The sequence below is a fragment of the Athalia rosae genome, chromosome 1 (assembly GCF_917208135.1).
Source record: "Athalia rosae chromosome 1, iyAthRosa1.1, whole genome shotgun sequence".
Taxonomy (NCBI): Eukaryota; Metazoa; Arthropoda; class Insecta; order Hymenoptera; family Athaliidae; genus Athalia; species Athalia rosae.
In genome coordinates this window covers 13726196-13744304 of record NC_064026.1, presented here as the reverse complement: position 1 = coordinate 13744304, position 18109 = coordinate 13726196, and the positions used below count along the sequence as shown (strand labels likewise).

Sequence of the window (18109 nt, the reverse complement as noted above, 5' to 3'; positions counted from 1 at the left end):
GCTACGGTATTCGCGACTCATCATATCCCGATAGGATTCGGTCTCCGTGAAAGCCATTATTCGATTCAGTTACTACATTGTTTCTTGTTACATCCAACCCTCATTGTTTCTCATTGGTGGTTTTAATCGGTAGTATCCGATGTCACGGTTCGCAGCTGGGCATTGGATTTGAAACTTGATGCGACGCACTCTTCGTCATCATTCTCTTGAAGCTGATTTTCCATAACAATTGTGGAGGCCAAAATTGAGAGCGTTTCACGTGAGCGTTGATAAAACGATCGGTCTATACAGAGGCGAGAGTTGTTTATTATTTAATTACACAATGCGCGAGACACATTCATTCATACGCGGTAGTTATGTAGTCGTAAATTCCGAAGGGACACAGAGGGTACGCCTCGCCACATTCACCAGCTCCACGCCCTGTCGTTTCTGCCATGGAATATTCAACGGCGAGACCCTCGTCAGCGGACGAAGATGGTCTGAAATTAAATGACGTTACTATAAATTACAATAAAGCCGGTGTACTCCTGAGAAACTAACGATTCTAACCGGAAAAAGGTTGGGATCTTTTGGTATTATCGGTGTAGAACACGGAGGAAGACTAGAGATCGCGGTTCGTTCGGAGAAGTTGAGAAGACGGGCGCCGCCGCGGAATCGAGCTACTTACGTTAATATAATTCGCATCAAATCACCGAGGACGCCGTTGTTTCGATGAATGGGGTTCCTCGTTGTGTCGCATATCGACCGCAGGAGGCACTCTCGCCCGTTAACACCGAATCTGCAAGGGTATCGAAAAGAGAAATGAAAAATCAAAGGAGAAAACGGGACTGTGGAAAGTGAATTGATAATCTTCGTGAGTTTTTACTAACGATTCAAATTTAGATTGAAGAATTTCGTAGATCGTTCTTCTGTCGATGGATCGTTTTCTTCTTGACTCACCCGTTTCCGGGTGAACGCCGGTATCGTTATTTGGTAGTTCGTAGTTTGCCTCGAAGAAGAATGCTACCGAAATCGACTTTGTTGAAACTGGATCCTCGAGGGGGAGAGCCAGAGCGAAGAAAAGCTGAAATTTGATCGTAGTTTTTGCATTGAATAGTGACAATTGTAATGCACATCCGGGGATTGTTTGCTCTCGGTTTCCGTGTATGTCCTTTCATAAAAATATTTGTAATAGAGTTCAAGTCCAGGGGGGGGGGGGGGGGGGGGGGGGATGGAAGTCACGAGATGTCTGCGTTTTGAAAAACACCAATTTTCGTGCCTTTAATCAAGGCGCTATCTTCCGAGATCACGTTGGCCTCACGCCAGGGCAACGACTACGACCCTTCATTTCCGCTGGTTTTCCCGCAGGGAACTCCATGGAGAATATCCCGACGTCGTAACAGCGCCACTATACTCACTTGTTGCTCGTTAACGAGAACAGCAAACCGTCTAGGTGACGGATGTTGCAGAAACGACGGATTACCCATGTTCGGATACCGTATCATGGAATACACTTGCTGGCTATTCTAGCTGCATTTCTTGAATGAAAATTCTAAATCTCAAACTCCGGGACGAAGCTGCAGACCGGGGCAGCGAAAGATTACTTCCGGCCGGGTAAGGGAAGAACCAAACACACGGCTCGACTTTATAAACCGAGTAAGATTCAACGGACCATAAGATTTGCAACTCGCCGAATTTCTACCGTAATGCACACCGCGTGCAGGCGGTTATGTAAATCTGGCGAACCGATCTACACTTCAATTCTCATTTTGACACACCGTACCGCCGTGCGAACACGTTTTGCGCCTATACGGTTCACCGTAATAACAATGAAATTTCGTGAAAACTAGAAAGCACCGTAACGTTCGAGTTGACAAGATCTCCTGCAGTGCGGCTCGACGAGATTATCGCGCGCGCGTCAACGGGCCTTCAATTGCCATTCCTCGTATTGAGGATATTTACTACACAAGATATTAATCACCCCCATTTCGCTGTCTTCCGGGTAGGTCAACTCCCTGGCGTGTCGATGTACAACATCCGTTATTCGATTATCCAACGCTAATACGTGGTAGACCATCCAGTTAACTCCGAGGTAGAGAATGGCGCTATATCTGCAAGTAGATCGTTACGAGAATTAGATCCTCTCCGGTGGATGCACGGGGTACGTAAAAATAACGGTTAAACACCGCACTGTCTGTTGCAGAGAGCTTACGTGGGGATGGAGAGATCGAAAATATTCATTTTTCCACAACGAAACAGCCACTACTTCGAATAGAATTTTTACATACACGTAGGACGGTTCGTTGAACTCTGGCAATATTTTTCGTCGTCTATCACTCAGAGGTAAAGAGCTACTGGAGCCAAATGAAACAAACTGTAACTGTTACGTCTTTCCTCGAAAGCACGTGTCACGAAGACGTGTAATATGAGTAACGCAAGAACGCGTACCTTGGATCACTTTGATCTTAACTGGCAGGCGATAAGTGGCGGTTTCACCGTTCGCTTGTTACTATGTAGGATACGGGTGTACGAGTTTCCTGATTAGTTCATCAAATATTCAGGTGAATTATGACGCTTTCAAAGATCCATTATCAAACTGATCCTCCAATCATTAGTAAGAGACGGTTCGATGTTTCCCCGTTTGTGTATGGATCGAGCGTTACAGTGACGATGATAATGTTCACGATCGAGAAAAATTAAGAAATATAATTCGAAACTCAAGTTGCCATATGAATAATATTTGCTCGACATCAACAGAATATATGCGGAAATATAGCAGCTTCGTCTTGAACTATCCATCGAGAGATGTGATATCAGCTATGGGATCACCCTTGCACATACTTGACAAAAGAATCAACGCATATCGGGGATTACGGAAAAAGTGCTCCTTTGTTGTGCTGGAGCTTTTGCTGTTTTTGGTGTAATTAAAAGGAGATTTTCAAAATGTAACTAACGTAAGCTCATCGACGGCAGATTTGATGAGAAGATACCCTTATACTCTTCACTTGCACTAATTATTGCCAGCTGCTGCGCCGCTGCTGCTGCTGCTTCTACTTCGTTTGCATGGATTCGGTTATAACTCATGCAGCTATATACGGTCGGTATTACCGAGTACAAAACAAACTTGGCTCCTTTCCATTTCCTGGTTCTCTCACCGATTCTCGCTAAATCCGTATACCTCGTCTCTCTCTTCGCTGATCCCACTTCCATGCAGCACCAAAGGATATATTTGTGAGCGATATATAAGCTCATCTACATTCAGGTGTGGGTGTAGGTATATTAAAGACCGAGAAATACTGAAAATTCAATTTGATTGGCGGCGATTTGGAGCAACGTATAAGGTTGAGATAATTTTAATATTCTTCATCGTATCGGTATGTATGAATACAAATAACAGGGATAACAAGTTGAATTTTAATGCCTGCCTATGAGATTCGACGCAAGCTCACAACGAAACCGCGCGCGGTGTCTCTGAGATGTTGGAAAGTCTGGAAAAAAAGTAAGCTAAATCCACGTTGACAAACGATCCGAGTTTCATCATCCTTCAGACTTATTTCTACATCCTAAAAATTCATCTCGGTCGAAAATCCAGATTCTCAACCCCAAATCCAGCATCTAAAGAGCAAATGTCCCCTCACGAAATTGTCGAATCCCGGGGCCAATGACATTTAAATTACATGGGCGGGGTTCTATGTTTGCTGAAAACATCGATGCGCCGGCATCTGCTGGATACGCTCTGAACTAAGCTGAAGCTTCAAGCTCCCGATGGTCCCGCACGGTCGTACGACCCCCAGCGAAGAGCCCAACCCCCCGGGACTCGCAAGGGATGCTGCTCGCGTAGAACGCAGACGCACAAAACTCGAAACTCCGGGTATAGTTCCAGGCTCTAGACACTTGACACAAGCTCCGTGGTATGTGCATGGATACCATACCATTTAATGGATTTTCCACACTCACGCGTTTATTTCATTTTCTATGTATCTGCGTGTATTTAATGTATGAGGTGTGTACAGCTCCCCGATGTTGCAGTATTTGTGCACAAAAAATTTGTACGTACAAGTAGGATTCTTTTTGTGCAAAAATAACTTGAGACGGCGTAGCGTTATTTCGTCACGTGTTTCAGATTACACTTTACTCGCTTTTCCGCAGTCATATCAAATGGGCAGTAAAATTACAAAAATCTGTGTTCGTCGAAAAATTAGACATCGATGAAGTAGAAAATATACACTGTAACAGACCGTGCCTGGTTTCTGATACGGCGGATAATCAGCTGCTGCGATAAAACATTGCAGACTTCTGCTGTGGCGTAAAAAGATATCACACCAGTACCAACGAATTCGGAAGTTCTAAATTCGTTGCTAGTATGCTAGTACCATCTGGTACCATGATCGCCCCATGATACGCCCAGTAGACGCACCCCTGCCCCTGATTCGATACGTTATACCATAAAGAGTCACGCACTTTTTCCTACATGGATAAAAATCAGCAGGGAAACTTCGCTCTTTGACAATATGGACCTGCTGTTGTTGCATGGGCACGTTTTCGATTCCACCTTACAGTCATACATTTATTATACATCGTACGTACATACATACGCGCGTATGCGATCGTGTCTGAGATTTGATTTTTATTCAACAACGAAACGCAAAACACTCAGCCTCATACTTCTTAAGTATTTAACGTCTTCCCTCGCACAATGCTTGCTAAACGTTTTAACAATGCGCAGGTGGGTAACTTCACTAGTGTCTTGGTTGCAATTTGCCGAGTATCGCCAGTATTACCGACGAACTCCGAGTTTTAAATTCATTGCAAATAGTTACATTTCCTAAAATTCGATTGAATCGATTTAATTTGAGCACTTTCGAATCCCATGGAATCAAAATACACGAACTTGTATCTGTGAAGTTTGGAGATGAATTCATAATCTGTAGATGTGAAAAATTGCTTCATATCGATTGGGTGTAAAATTACTTGAAGAATATTGTTGTCGTTGGATTTATCATGAAGAGCCTGGCAAAGATGATGTATGGCATACCTCGGTATAAATATTCAATATAATATAGTACCTCTATAACGCGTGATGTGTAATTTGTCAAACGAAAATGAGTGGTTTCTTTTTAGATTCATCGTTTCTCCCAATTCTGCGTGATGTACAACGAAATTAATTGTTATTTTCAGTTACACGTTGATTGCATTGTCATGGCAATCGGTATGTTGTATCGCCGGATCAAAGGTCAAAGATATCAGCACGGCCGTCACGAGACAAATTCGGTCTCTTGGGTTTCCCGAGGGAAGCGGCATGGGCGTAATAATTATTTATTTCTTCTTTTTCCATTTGTATATACGTATAACCTTATACCATATACCCTTGTCTCCTGAATAGCTGCGAGAGAATTTCATGATGAATTATTCTGTCCTATGGTATAACTTGTGCGACATTATGTCACACCAAAGGTTCTGTTCTGATTTCGACGATCAAAATAATAATGGAATTTTAGATATTCTTCGCAATTGGTATTCCCGTTGACATCCCGGACAAATCTGTTACTTTTTCATTTTACTTTGAGGCAAATTATCTACTACCCAACCGGCTCAGTCTTCCCGGAACGGAATTTGAAGAAACTTTCAGCAAGAGAAGTCTTAACAGAAGTTTAGCTTACGGACTTATCGAAAGCAAGTTGGATGGGTAATGAAATAAATTTTCCCCAGAACAAAGACCCTCCGGTAATCATATAACTTAGCAAAACCACTTCTGATATTATACATCCTTCGTTACACCTCTACGTCGCATACCTGCAATCTTATAAGGATAATGAATAAAATTTTATTTTATACCCCTGGAACGATGCACCTCGTGACCGTGTACCAAATCCTGTTATAATGAATGACTGAATCGAAGCCTTCCGTTTTACGATAATAATTTGGCACTTTTAGGGCTGGCTATCCAGGTAGATCCTGCTTACTGAGAAGCATATGTGAAGCCGCCGTAAGCCCAGTCATAAATAATGGTTTACTGGGGGACATTATTCACCTGCTATTAACGTAAGCTACCAAACAATTCAAAAAAGATCATTGTCCGTAAATAATTGTGCACCTTCTTTTGCACCTCGATTTAAATTATTCGAATACTCTACAGCCCCTCCACATCAATCGACGAGAATCTTCCTTTGGAAGTAATTGAAGCCGAGAGCGCGGGGGATTGTGGTATCCGGTACAACAAATGCCCTGTGAGTCTGTTGGGTCTGATATCGCGCTACTACGAGATAATATTGTAATAAATGACATTTGAATACTACAATAAAATAGCTCACCGTCTTCGTAACAAATTATGACTCATAATCGTAATACGAGCACAATCCATAAATGATTTTAAACATCGGCAATTCCCGTACAACTTCGTAGGACTTCGCTCCCCTGTATAGCAGCAGCTGTCAGCTGACAGCTCATAGTCCAGATGTAAACAATTTTCTCAGTTCTGTCTGTACGTACAATGACCGTCCATGTCAACGAAAATGAACAATTATAATTTTACTCGAGTACTTTTTATCATTCTTGGAATTAAATTGGCCCACTGTGTAAATAGAACGGTGAGTAAAAACTGTAATTACTTTATTAACGTCCATGCTAAAATTTGGTTCTTTTATCTTGCAATATAATAAAGTATCAAAGTCTGCTGAGTAAGAAAGTACTTCAGGCATGACGGGCAAATTATAAGTCAAAGCAAAACTCGTACTTGGGAGTTCACCCTGTAACACCCCCTTATTTATGCAACAGTGCATCTGCTTTCTTAGGTCTGAATGGGTATATAGTTTAGTGAAAACACTCCTAACCTAACAGAAGATCCATTGTATTAACCAGCTTACACTCTTGGTCCTCAGAAATTCAACAAAAAATATTTCTTTATCACAAAAATTTAAGTGTTACCTAGGAATTCTTTTCAATGATTCGAGATCTCAGTATTGAACTCAATTGAATTTAAATTTTTAGATTCATACTGCATTGAATCCGGGCTGTGGTTCCATATGCGTAGAAAAGAATCTTACCACGGCTTATATATTTTGTGAAGGCCCCAATGATACCTTACATTACATCTGGGACTTTACTGGCAAACCATCCGTCCTCTTTGCTGTAACCTCACCAACAGCCCAGCTACAAATCGACTGGGAAATGTTTCTTTGGGGCAAAGAGAGTTCTGTCAAGTTCTCTGAGCCTGCAAAATATTCGTTTGGACTAGTTGTCGACAAGGTCTGGTTATCTATATTCCTTACATTTGTCCAAGTCTTGATGTGGACACCTTGAAATTTATGTATTAGCATCTGTATTCATCCGTTCATATGTTTTTTCTTTGATCAGATCTATGAGTTCAATGACCTTGATGACACAGGTCTCATCAATACTGTAAATCATGAGAACATCAATGTTCTGCATACGAAACGATTTAGATGGGATCTCAAATCTCACGCCCAAAATGATAAGTACTATGAACTCAGTATGGAAGGTACAAATTATAAATCTGGGAATATAACGAGGAGCGGTAGTATTAAATTTCTGGTGAGTCAATTGATAGTCAAAATCGTTCAAAACTGATCTTGAGTATTTCCAATATTCATCAAGAGCCGATCCAAATTGACTTTTCCTTCAATCCCTAATATTTAATCTCTCTCCATTTATAGCTGAATAGATTCTGGACACTTGATCATTCGGATATATTGCCACATATACTACATTCTGAAAATGCAACGCAGATTGATGTCATCATAGAAAACTTCCAAACCAACTCATCATTTGAAAATAGTCGATTTGCTGTAGAATTACTAATCATAGGTGATCACAGTGTCAACTCCAGTATGAATATTAATGTAAAGCAAACCCTGGATGACGAACATACGCCTGGCATATTTGAGGTAAAGTTATCAAGCAAACATGTACCTGTATCAAAGTATGAGTGATGAAAGTGTGTTGGTCAATAAGTATGCCACCTGTTATTTTTCGATTACTCTTAGATGGTGGAAATCAGAATGCCACTTCGGAGTGTGCTTGGTGACTGCGATACATGCAATAATCAAATGGAAGGAGGATATTTACAATGGAGACCTGTTTCGTATACAGCTGCTGATCGTGATGTTACGAGTTCCACGAAAGCGCAATACTATGCTCTAGTACATGTCGATAATCATGTCCAGAGTGCAAATAATTCATTGTTGTACTCGTTTTATGGATACACCGTTGATAAAATACTTCTCGAAAAAATCAACATATCTCTTGGCAGTAAGGGCGACGGGTTTTATAAAAAGGGAAATTATTCTAGTTGGTGAGTAATCCGTTTACCTTTGTTTTGATGACAATCAGGAGAAGTTGAAAGTATGAAATCGGTGAATCTCTTTCTCAGGACTTTCACGATGGGCTATGGAACTGCTCCTGACGAACAGTTTTCATTCCTGGTAATAATGATCATTTCAATTGGATTGGGTCTTCCGGCAATCATCGTCGTCGCTGCTGGATTGTACATGTGCGCACGCAGACGTCATAAGAAAAAAGATTCGTTGTCATTAAACAGTTAGGCTTTATTTTATTCGTATGTAATTATTTTTCATGTAATTTCATTACCTGTTGGTCATCCTTAAGTAACGAGATTTCAGATATTACAGGTACATTACGTGTTCAACAAACTTTGGATACGTATTTTGAAACATTACTGTGATTTTTTTTAAGGTAGTTCTAATTCATTGTGAATTTGTTTCAATTTCTTCAATTTATGGATGCGACATGACTGTTCGAATATACTCGTGACCATTCACATTTGTCTTTCACCTTGGTATGAAGAAAACAAAAAAAAAACTGCGTAACTGAAAATTGATCTTGTGGCCCTGGTATCCAATCGCAAAAATAGTCCCTGGTGATTTTGGGGCGTATGGGATTAAAATTATACTCCTTCTTTCGTTAAAGTTCACTCTATTCATATTTATCTAAAATTGGTAAGATTACTCTGCAGTAAATGAAGTGTTTTTTTTCCACAGTTTTAGAGACAAATCGATACTCATGTATTGTAGATTAGCATCATGTAGTCAAATTCCAGAGTTGCTATGGATCCGAAATGCGGATGCAAATGGTATATTTTTGTAGTGGTTTTTTATTGCAAAACAATAAGATTTGATTATGTTCTGGAAAATCGATTTCATTGTGATGGACAAGCTAATCGAATAGCTTTAAAAATTGAAAAAGTCGAATTCCGTTAGTTAGTATTCGGTGAACAAGATTACATAACTGACTGATTATCTTTGACTCTCGAAATTCCAATACCTATTTACGATGGCTGTATTGTTTTATTCTTAGTTTAAAATTGACATTATACCTTACGATCTGTGCCTTTGTCGTCAAATAATTGTTGTAAACAAAGTGATTTTCTGCCACAATGTACTAGCACTTATATTTTCAATATAATTATTTTTAAAACACCTATGCGCAGTGTAATTCGATGACAAAAAAGAATTGAAAAAAAAAAAATAGAATAAATCGATAAATATTCATTTTCAATAGGCCAATTTCTTATCTCAGATTCGAACTAGGAGCCCAAAAACACACTAACCAACGAAGCGCATCTGGAACGAGTTTACCCTGATAAAATAGGAAACGAATTTATTCTGAAATAGTAATCTATTTCTTGGGATCACGATGTTGTCATTATATCGTACAAAAGAACCGCATCGATCTGCCACTGATAACTAGTAGCAACGAAGGTGGCAAGTCATACTTTGAAGGTAAGCGACCGACTGTAAGAAACTGTTGTTACATCTTTTACAGCATCCGGTGTAGCAGAACTCTGCTCTGCTGTCAATTGCCAAGAATACACCTGCAGGTACGTCGTACTTATCTATTCCAACGGTATTTGCTGACTTTGAAGATACTATCGCCGTAAGACTTGCGTCACAGTGTGGCAACTAATCATAGAGAGATAATTGTAGATAAAGATTTGTCGTAGTAATCCTATCAAACTGTTCTACAGAGGCGATGGAAAAGAAGCATCAATGATTTCATTTTTGATTCTACTCATGAGATTGTGATGTAAGTGAGGTAATAAAATTCTTTCATCAATATCTTAAGCTAACAATAAGTGGAATCTTCGAGACAGTCACAATTTGCAGCAGAATGAGCGTTATTTGTTACTGCATCAATTAGCCAATGTAATTCATTGAAGTATTGCAAGGCTAGGAAATTTTTAATCGCGATGCACCTATATTCTCATTCATAACTGGGTCGTATGAATGTGAAGAATGACGACTGAGATATCATAAGAGGAAACTGGTTCTTTAAAATTTACAAGAACATACCCTTTAAATGGACTTTAACGACTTCTCCGGCATCAGACGAAAAATCAATCGTACGCGTGTACGAGGCCCGACGTGTGTATCAACATTGGAAAATCAATGGTAACGCGTGACGTCACAGTCCCGCCTTACGGCAAACCAATCGGCTCTGAGTTATCCCCACTACAAGGTGGATATTCCTAATGTGCAGTCCCTCGCGCACGCCACCGGCGTCGTCATTCCATAGCGGACAGCCGTGTTGTGTGGTAACGTAACGAAATCGACAGTTCAAAATAGCAGTCAAGTCGCTAGCCGAAAGACCGCGGATTTTTGACGTGTGATTCAATAGAAAAAAAACAACCGTGAATATAAACGGAAATAGCAAACACCCGGAAACGGCGTACAGTTTGTGTTTTCTTTTCATCGAAGTTGACCTGCAAGCAAAATTTGTTGAAAACCGTAAACTAGTTTGCTTTTGAGAAGGCACGGAAGAACACACGTTAGTGACGCGAGCAAAAGTGTTCAGTAACGTATAACGTACCATTTGAAATTTTTTGACTCATTGAAGAAGCAGAAATTCAACCAAATTCGAAATGGCTTTTATGATGCCCGTTGTGAAAAATGAATGGAATATTTACAACACCAACAGGAGTAGACGTTCATCGGAGTGTTCTAACCCCCAGACCTGTAGAAGCCGTAAGGTAAGAAAACTTTTGATACATATTCACTACTTCTGTCATCAATTCAGACACGCCATTTTGTAACACGTGCTAGTATTTGTATACACGTACACGAGCATTCGGCGCCTTTTTTCCCTCATCTTATCCAGTTCGAGGTCGATCTCTTCCTTCAACGGCAAGTCAACCGTGAGCCTCGTGAACGATTAGAAAGTTTCACTCCAGTCGGGAGGATCGACCGATTGCCTGACGCATCGGCCTACGAATTTTCTAGAACCTTTGGGCCAACCGCGACAGGAAGTAGCGGTACTTGTACGTTCATGAGCTCGAATGTTGGATGTCATTGCAGCGGCACTCCAACATGTAGACACCAAACGACATCGGTCTCGTTACATTTTTTTTGACCCCTTATCCGCCCTTGGAATCTGTAAGCGAATTCCGCGCTCCGTGCAATTGTCTGGAATTGTAGAAAAATCACCAAAAATTTTCACTCCGCTTTCAAAACGAAGTTGAATAGTGCATGTATTGCAATAGGTACCACCAATCGATTTAATCGACAAAAACTGAAACGTATGATGCGGAACAGGCATTCCTTTGCCCAGTGATTCTCATTTTAACATGAATCAATTCTGCTTTTTTATTTGGCATCGAAGATCCGTCGCAATACATCAAAATTTGACGGTACTCTTCAGATTCGAAATTATAAATTTGCCGTTATTCGGTTACGGTAAATAGCTTGACCAACTAAATCTTGTCCAATAGGATAGTATTTAATCCTAGATGCAGCCGACTCCACACTGAAACACATCCTATGAATGACCGTGGAAACAGTATGGTACTAACAAGTACCTTTGTAAGTGCACCAAAAATCAATCAAACATCGTCTAATCATTGTCATCCAGAATATTCTTACCCTGTAAGTTTTGTCAATACATTAATCGCTATCTCATGAGTTCTTGCGAATGAAAAAAAAAACATCTTGCAATCAACCAATACCTCTTGTCTGCCCAACGCTACGTCTGATTATGAACAATTCATTACTTTGTATGACTTGCACAAGTCCTGATGATTCGATGTACATTTTTTTAAACGGTTATCTGAAGTTTTCATCCTTGAAATGGCATTATATGACAGATCGGTTGAGTGACCAATCTCCTTACGTAAGACGCACCTATACATATCATGCCCTCATCGTACTATTGAACTATTTGTAAACGAACCTACACATACAGAATGATGTCTGATGAAATTAAAATGTCTATTTCGAAGAATTGTGTCGCGTAACCACGCCTGTAGATAACAGTCCGGACTTCCCCCGCGGCGAACAACGCGCGAAATTCACATGGCGGATGCTAGGAATTCCTGTACTGTAAAAGCCCTATCGCAGACAATGAACAAATGGCAAGATCATTGCTAATATACAACGTGCTTGCACATCGGAAACTTGCAAACAATTTTGTAATCAGTTTGTTCACATCAACTTTTACCCTCAGCTTCTGACAATAAGTAGTGGAATAGGTGCATTTGATGACCTTTCGTTCGGCGTGCGATACAATCAATTCATTTCTCGGTTCCGGTTCTTTTCCGAGATAATCATCGCACGCATCGTACCACACTTCGACTTATGTTAGATGTTCGTAGTCAGATTGAGAATCACTGTCGATGAATTGGAAACCACTGCTTGAGACACTGCAGGCGCCCGGTGTTCTCCTTTGGCGCGATTCTGAATGGCGCCTACGCTTCAGCGCCCACCACAGCAGCTGTGATGTGCTGCAGCGCCTGCAGCAAAGAGAAATGTGCTCAATCGGCTCTGAGAAATGTATGGCTATAGCTAGCTAGCTACCTGAAGTTACATAGATTATCAGGATCAAACTTATCAAACGTATACCAGTGCTCAGAAATATGTGGAAGCTAGTGTTCCTGTGCATTCGTATACATGCAAATTTTCTACCGGTTGATTCGATTTCTGCCACAGGCGCTGCTAATCACCCAATATTCATGTAAAAAACACACACTGACGGTGCTTTTGCAAAGTGCAAAGGAGCCGTGGTGGTCCCTCTATCGTTATTCCTCCAGGCGGGAAGTACGTGGTTTTTTGATTAACTTTTTTAGGTAGAAACATCGTCACATGCTTTCAGCGATTTTAGGTTTTTGTATTCCTTACGGTAATATGTATACATGTATTTATAAAGAATTTGACGAATACTACATACGTAAAAAATGTACTTGCATTGTGAGCTATTCATCACATAATTGTGAGGAAACGTAATAGCTGCAGTAAATATTCCGTAGAAGGTCTTAACTACGTGATCAAAGGCGATGGATTTCTTTGTGTATGACATAATGTTCAACGTATCTGAAAAAGGTTGCAAATGACCCGGGTTCTGACATTTCCGTGTGACGATTAATCCATTGGAATCAAACTTCCGGTTTAAGTGCGACCTTGCTTCTGAGAGTCAGTGGTGGATTGCAAGGCTGTAGTCTCGGGTCCACTCAAACATATAGAAAGCATATGTGTACCTTGCCGGGTTTTCATTACGTATGAAATGGTCGTTCCTTTCGAAACAAACCCCACTGAATCCGCGAATGAGAATTGTTCTCGAGACTCAAATTATCAAAGTTCGTTGAGGGAGAGGCTTACGGTATTGACATTGTCTCGAGAGACTATTGGAGCCTTTCTCTTCAAAGGTCCTACTATACAACGAAACCCTCGAATGCTCCAAGCCTTAACGCTATAATGACCAAATTCATGCACCTCCAATCACGTATCGTATCACAATTGCACAGAAAAAGTCTTTGACATCGGCATTGGTACGTTTTCTGATTATCATTTTTGTAATTCCTCAATTATTTTCTGTGTTACAGGTCTCAGAGTGCTCCAAGTCTGAGGGACCATCACTTTCAACCTCTCCGGGTTCCGACTATCTGACCTCACCGGCTCACCGCCCGATCCCTTTAACATCCCGACAATTTTCAAGGACTTCCTCAAGGGCGTCCCAAAGCTCCCTTCAAAGCCCAAGCAAGAGCACCGGTAGTTCACCACCGAAGACCGGAAGCTCAAACTCGTTAAATAAGTTCCACAATAGACTCGTAGACAAGCTGAAACGGTCCCTGAAGAAGGCGGACGACAACTCAGAGGACCAGCGTAACCTGTCGTGAGACAATCAAGCGGTTTTGGGCCGGCCACCTGCCACCGGTTCGAAACCAATTGAGTTTCGCCGTACTTCGGCCCCTTCCGGTTCCGGGACGAGTCTAAAACTTTTAGCTCGGTCATGCCCGGATCCAGACCCGGACTCGCCAGTTGCCTGGTAAGCAGAAGTAGTAGAAATCATCGCGTTGATCGTCGATCTCATCGACAAACGCTGAGTTATCCTATCGGAGTAAAAAATCACAGACGCAACGCTTGCTTTATTCCGCCCTGCATATGGCGCAGCGCGATTCGTGCTACCGACGAAACTCTGCAAGGATAAAACTCGATGCGATGATACGTAAAACAGGAAGAAACCGAATGACAGAATTAGTACGTCATTCATCTTTCTGTACTGCTGCAGTCTTCACCATCAGAGGATAGGAGCAATATCTTTAATGCGGAAGCCTTGGTGTGTAGTCCTATGTCTGCAATGGCTTGAATGGATTTCAGTTCGAAGAAACCAAGGGGTTTCAGAATAATTATTTCAGAGTTCATATCCAATATAATTGATTAGCTATTTCAAAATATGTATGACAGCTGGCCGGTCGTCTGAAAATCTGCACTTGTTTGGACAAGATAGAGGGACTCCCTGGTAAGTCTCCTTGCACACACCTCTCTTTCTCTCTCTCTATCTCCTCTCTTTCTCACTGCAGCTTTTCACCTCGATTTTAAAATTGCCCTCCTTATTTTATCAGCGATGCGTATTCTCAAATCATCTATTATGACGTAACTTTTTATCGACTAATCGGCATATCTTCGAAGCATTTGCCTCTACGTTCAAGGTCAGTGTTGACTATACCATTCCGATAATTGTGCAAATTAATTTACAACTCCGCAAGGCGCTAAAATTGATTAGCAAAATTAATCGATAATCGATGAAAAATTTCCACAAGTAACAAATCGGTGTAGCGTCTTTTTTCCTGCATAGAATCAAAGACAAAAGGGTTACCGAATGTATAATGAAAATGTTGATACGATTTTCGCGGGGATACAGAGACGCAGTGAATGCACATTAAGGCGAATTTAGTGAAAGGTAGAATACAGTTGAAAATCGAGAGCATTGTGCAGTCAAGTGCCAAACATTTGCAGAGCATATAAACTATTCAGTGCATGGACAGATGAGGCATCTTTATGTTTATCTATTAGAAGCTATGGACAAAGGAAAAGGTAGATATATTAGGAGTGATTGTAACGAATGGAAGCCTAATAAAAGACTTATTTTAACACATTTAAGATTTATGAGAGAATTTCAGATTTCGAGTTTAATGTACCTTTAAAAATATGAATTTATTACTATACATTTAATAATCGGTGTATGTAAATGCTATACATACAATTAAAATGCATATATGTATATCCCAGTATAGGAGCTGGTGTGAATTTTCAATAGTTTACAGAAAATCCGGAAGAATAACATTTACGAATCAAATTATTTTATTTGGAATCAACAAATATCAAGAAAAAAAATTTGATGTATGCTTATCTATGTAGTGAATACTTAGTAACCGATCCCTTATTTGTTTCGAAATGGGAAAAAAACAACAAAAAAAATCAATCTATGTATAGAAACAATATATTTCTTTATCGTTGGACGCTTGTATTATAAATAAGTACATTAATCAGTACCTCTAAAGCGCAGTTCAAAGATTTTTGATTTTTCTTCACCAGCTTTGTATATATCAAATTTCTGAAACAATTGAAAATTTCATCTATCATCTGTACAGATCGTACATCTGGTTCGAAAATCTAAGAACTGTCAGCTCTCATTGGTACCGCGTGTGACTCTGTGATACCGTAAGCTAAGCTATAATTATTTTGCAATGATTTGAAAGAAAAAAAATAATAATATAAAAGGTAATCCAAAATTACGAGATGCGAGCCAAGCTTTGACTGCAGTGCAGTCAGAAGAGGCGGCGCACAGCCAGATGCATTGGTTGTCTAAATCGTAAATTTGTGATAATCAGTTTCTGTGAAAGTTCGGAAAATTTTATCTGTGACGAACAAGGCGCAGTTTAACAAACACGAAAAATTAATTTTGTCTCATTTCGAACTCGTTGCCATATTTTGGCATAAGCAGTTACATATGAACCTGTTATGACGTACCTAATAAAAATAAATCTTGCGGTAAATTTTGAAAATTGCCGATTAAATTCTGCGCGTTGTCATTTCTAACTGATCAAAAAGATTATTCGCGCAGGTATAAATATCGAATATTTTTCAATAATTACCGCTTACTGTAAGACTGCTTATTAAAAATTACCGATGGAGTGTTAAGATGTGGTGCTGGGTTGAATCTGTTACCGAATTTATCGGATAACGTTTTTCTATCTCGAAAAATGTTCCTTATCAAATTCGCTACGAATTCGACCCGTTGAATCGAACTGATTATGCGGTGTTACTAGAGTTAAGGGTTTGTCGAGATATGATCTATTTATTGTCCAAAAATGTTGTTACCTTTCTGTTACTTACTTTTCTGTTATATCTGTCTACTTTTTTCTTCAAATTTGATTCCCTAATCTTTAAATTTCACTTTGGGACGTTTTGAGCTGATTGTATAACACATGGTTGAGGGGGGAACATTTTTTTAGCATTTCGCGTCACACAGTGCAGTTGGTTACTAAGTCTGCGAGCGTATCCATCTTTACACTTGATTCAAATTTTCACAATGAGTCACGTTAAAAAACTGCCAATTCAAAAAAAGATCAAATAATTGCCCATTTCTTCCTTCAAATGTTCTCATAATATTGTCATTCTTTTTTGTTAATTCATTAGTCAAATTGGGTTTCTTCCTCGACCGTGACTGACTATTATATCACTGCCAAAAGCCCAGGAACAACGTTAGTCGAAATTTGAAAATACTAGATCCTGAACCATATCAGGAAGTAAATTTTCAAATTTTTACGGCCTCTATACTTGATGATTATTTATTTTTTCACATAAACTACCTATACATGATGATAGCTTTAGTCATCGGTGAACTCGTGTTTCTCACTCAATATCGACTGACACTTATACAGATCACTGCAGTTTTGCTCAATAAATTTACTGATCTCTTTTGGTTCTGAGTTAAAGAATAACTGATATTGACATCAAGATCAATTATTAACCGGTGAATTGTCAGGCGATGGCGGAAAAGTGAGATTACGAGAGTACATTCCATGCGTATATATATAAGTATACATGTTGGTATAGTAAATAACTTGTTAGCGTTTGATAAGAAATTCACATAAAGATTGTAGATGTATTGATAAATAAATAATATATCAAAATTTTCAAATGCTTACAATAGACTTTGGTTTAATCATATTATGTATCGCAATTTTTATGTCCGGTAAATAAAGAAAATTTCAACAAATGATTCTCCAATGATGATTTTAGCTTACCTATCAGCCTGTATGAGAAACATTCACTCTCCCAGTGTAGTAACACTCGTCACATTCTTTTCCCGCAACACAGGTACCTGGTAATTTTGGCTTTACCTCGTGAAATTTCTACGTATATAACATTGTGAAAGAAAGGAACGTACGTACTTGAAGCGATCCCTTCCAATCTATACATGGGAATGGAGATACGACGCAGTTAAACGATTGATTTTTTTTTTCTTCTTTTTGTCTTTGTTGGTTTTTTTTTTTTTTTTCTCTTCCTAGTACATCAATCATACTAGTGTAATTAAATACCTATTACCACACGTTTTGTAGCTACACCTTGTCATTATTATTTCAGAGGAAAGTGGAACACTTGGTGATTTGAGATGCTTTTTTCCTGATTTTGAACATGCGGAGTTTGACCAACGATAAATAAGAAATATCGTTATTTACATTTCTTTGCGCAATATACATCGGTATGTATAAAGCGTACATTCGCATATCTTACTAATTAGTCAATCGACCGGTAAACTCTAATTACTCATTCGCATTTTATATCTAGTGCCCAAAGTAGTAACCACGTTTTTTCTTATG

At 39.6% G+C, this 18109-nt stretch overlaps 3 protein-coding genes across 7 annotated transcripts; 2 read left to right on the top strand and 1 right to left on the bottom strand.

The window, feature by feature from the left end:
- Nucleotides 1-288: 288 nt before the first annotated feature.
- Nucleotides 289-8445, bottom strand: LOC105686957. Of its 5 annotated transcripts, none has more exons than XM_048648892.1 (5): nt 8308-8445; nt 1961-2090; nt 870-1063; nt 668-778; nt 289-479 (listed from the first exon to the last, which is right to left on the bottom strand). In XM_048648892.1, the coding sequence occupies exons 2-5, from the start codon at nt 2054-2056 to the stop codon at nt 338-340; spliced, it is 543 nt and encodes a 180-aa protein (XP_048504849.1). In that variant the 5' UTR covers nt 2057-2090; nt 8308-8445; the 3' UTR covers nt 289-337. The 5 variants fall into 5 exon arrangements, with proteins under 5 accessions (XP_048504849.1, XP_048504848.1, XP_048504850.1 ...); XM_048648891.1 differs by lacking the exon at nt 8308-8445 and adding an exon at nt 2934-3241; XM_048648893.1 differs by lacking the exon at nt 8308-8445 and adding an exon at nt 2268-2747.
- On the top strand, nt 6409-9434 carry LOC105686993 (glycosylated lysosomal membrane protein B-like). The gene is made up of 6 exons (XM_012402292.3): nt 6409-6566; nt 6967-7224; nt 7333-7530; nt 7653-7883; nt 7983-8290; nt 8369-9434. The coding sequence occupies exons 1-6, from the start codon at nt 6480-6482 to the stop codon at nt 8538-8540; spliced, it is 1254 nt and encodes a 417-aa protein (XP_012257715.2). The 5' UTR covers nt 6409-6479; the 3' UTR covers nt 8541-9434.
- Nucleotides 9435-10529: 1095 nt separating this feature from the next.
- On the top strand, nt 10530-17505 carry LOC105687205. The gene is made up of 2 exons (XM_012402659.3): nt 10530-10984; nt 13826-17505. Exons 1-2 carry the CDS (start codon nt 10877-10879, stop codon nt 14117-14119), a joined length of 402 nt encoding a protein of 133 aa, XP_012258082.1. The 5' UTR covers nt 10530-10876; the 3' UTR covers nt 14120-17505.
- The last annotated feature ends 604 nt before the right edge of the window (nt 17506-18109 follow it).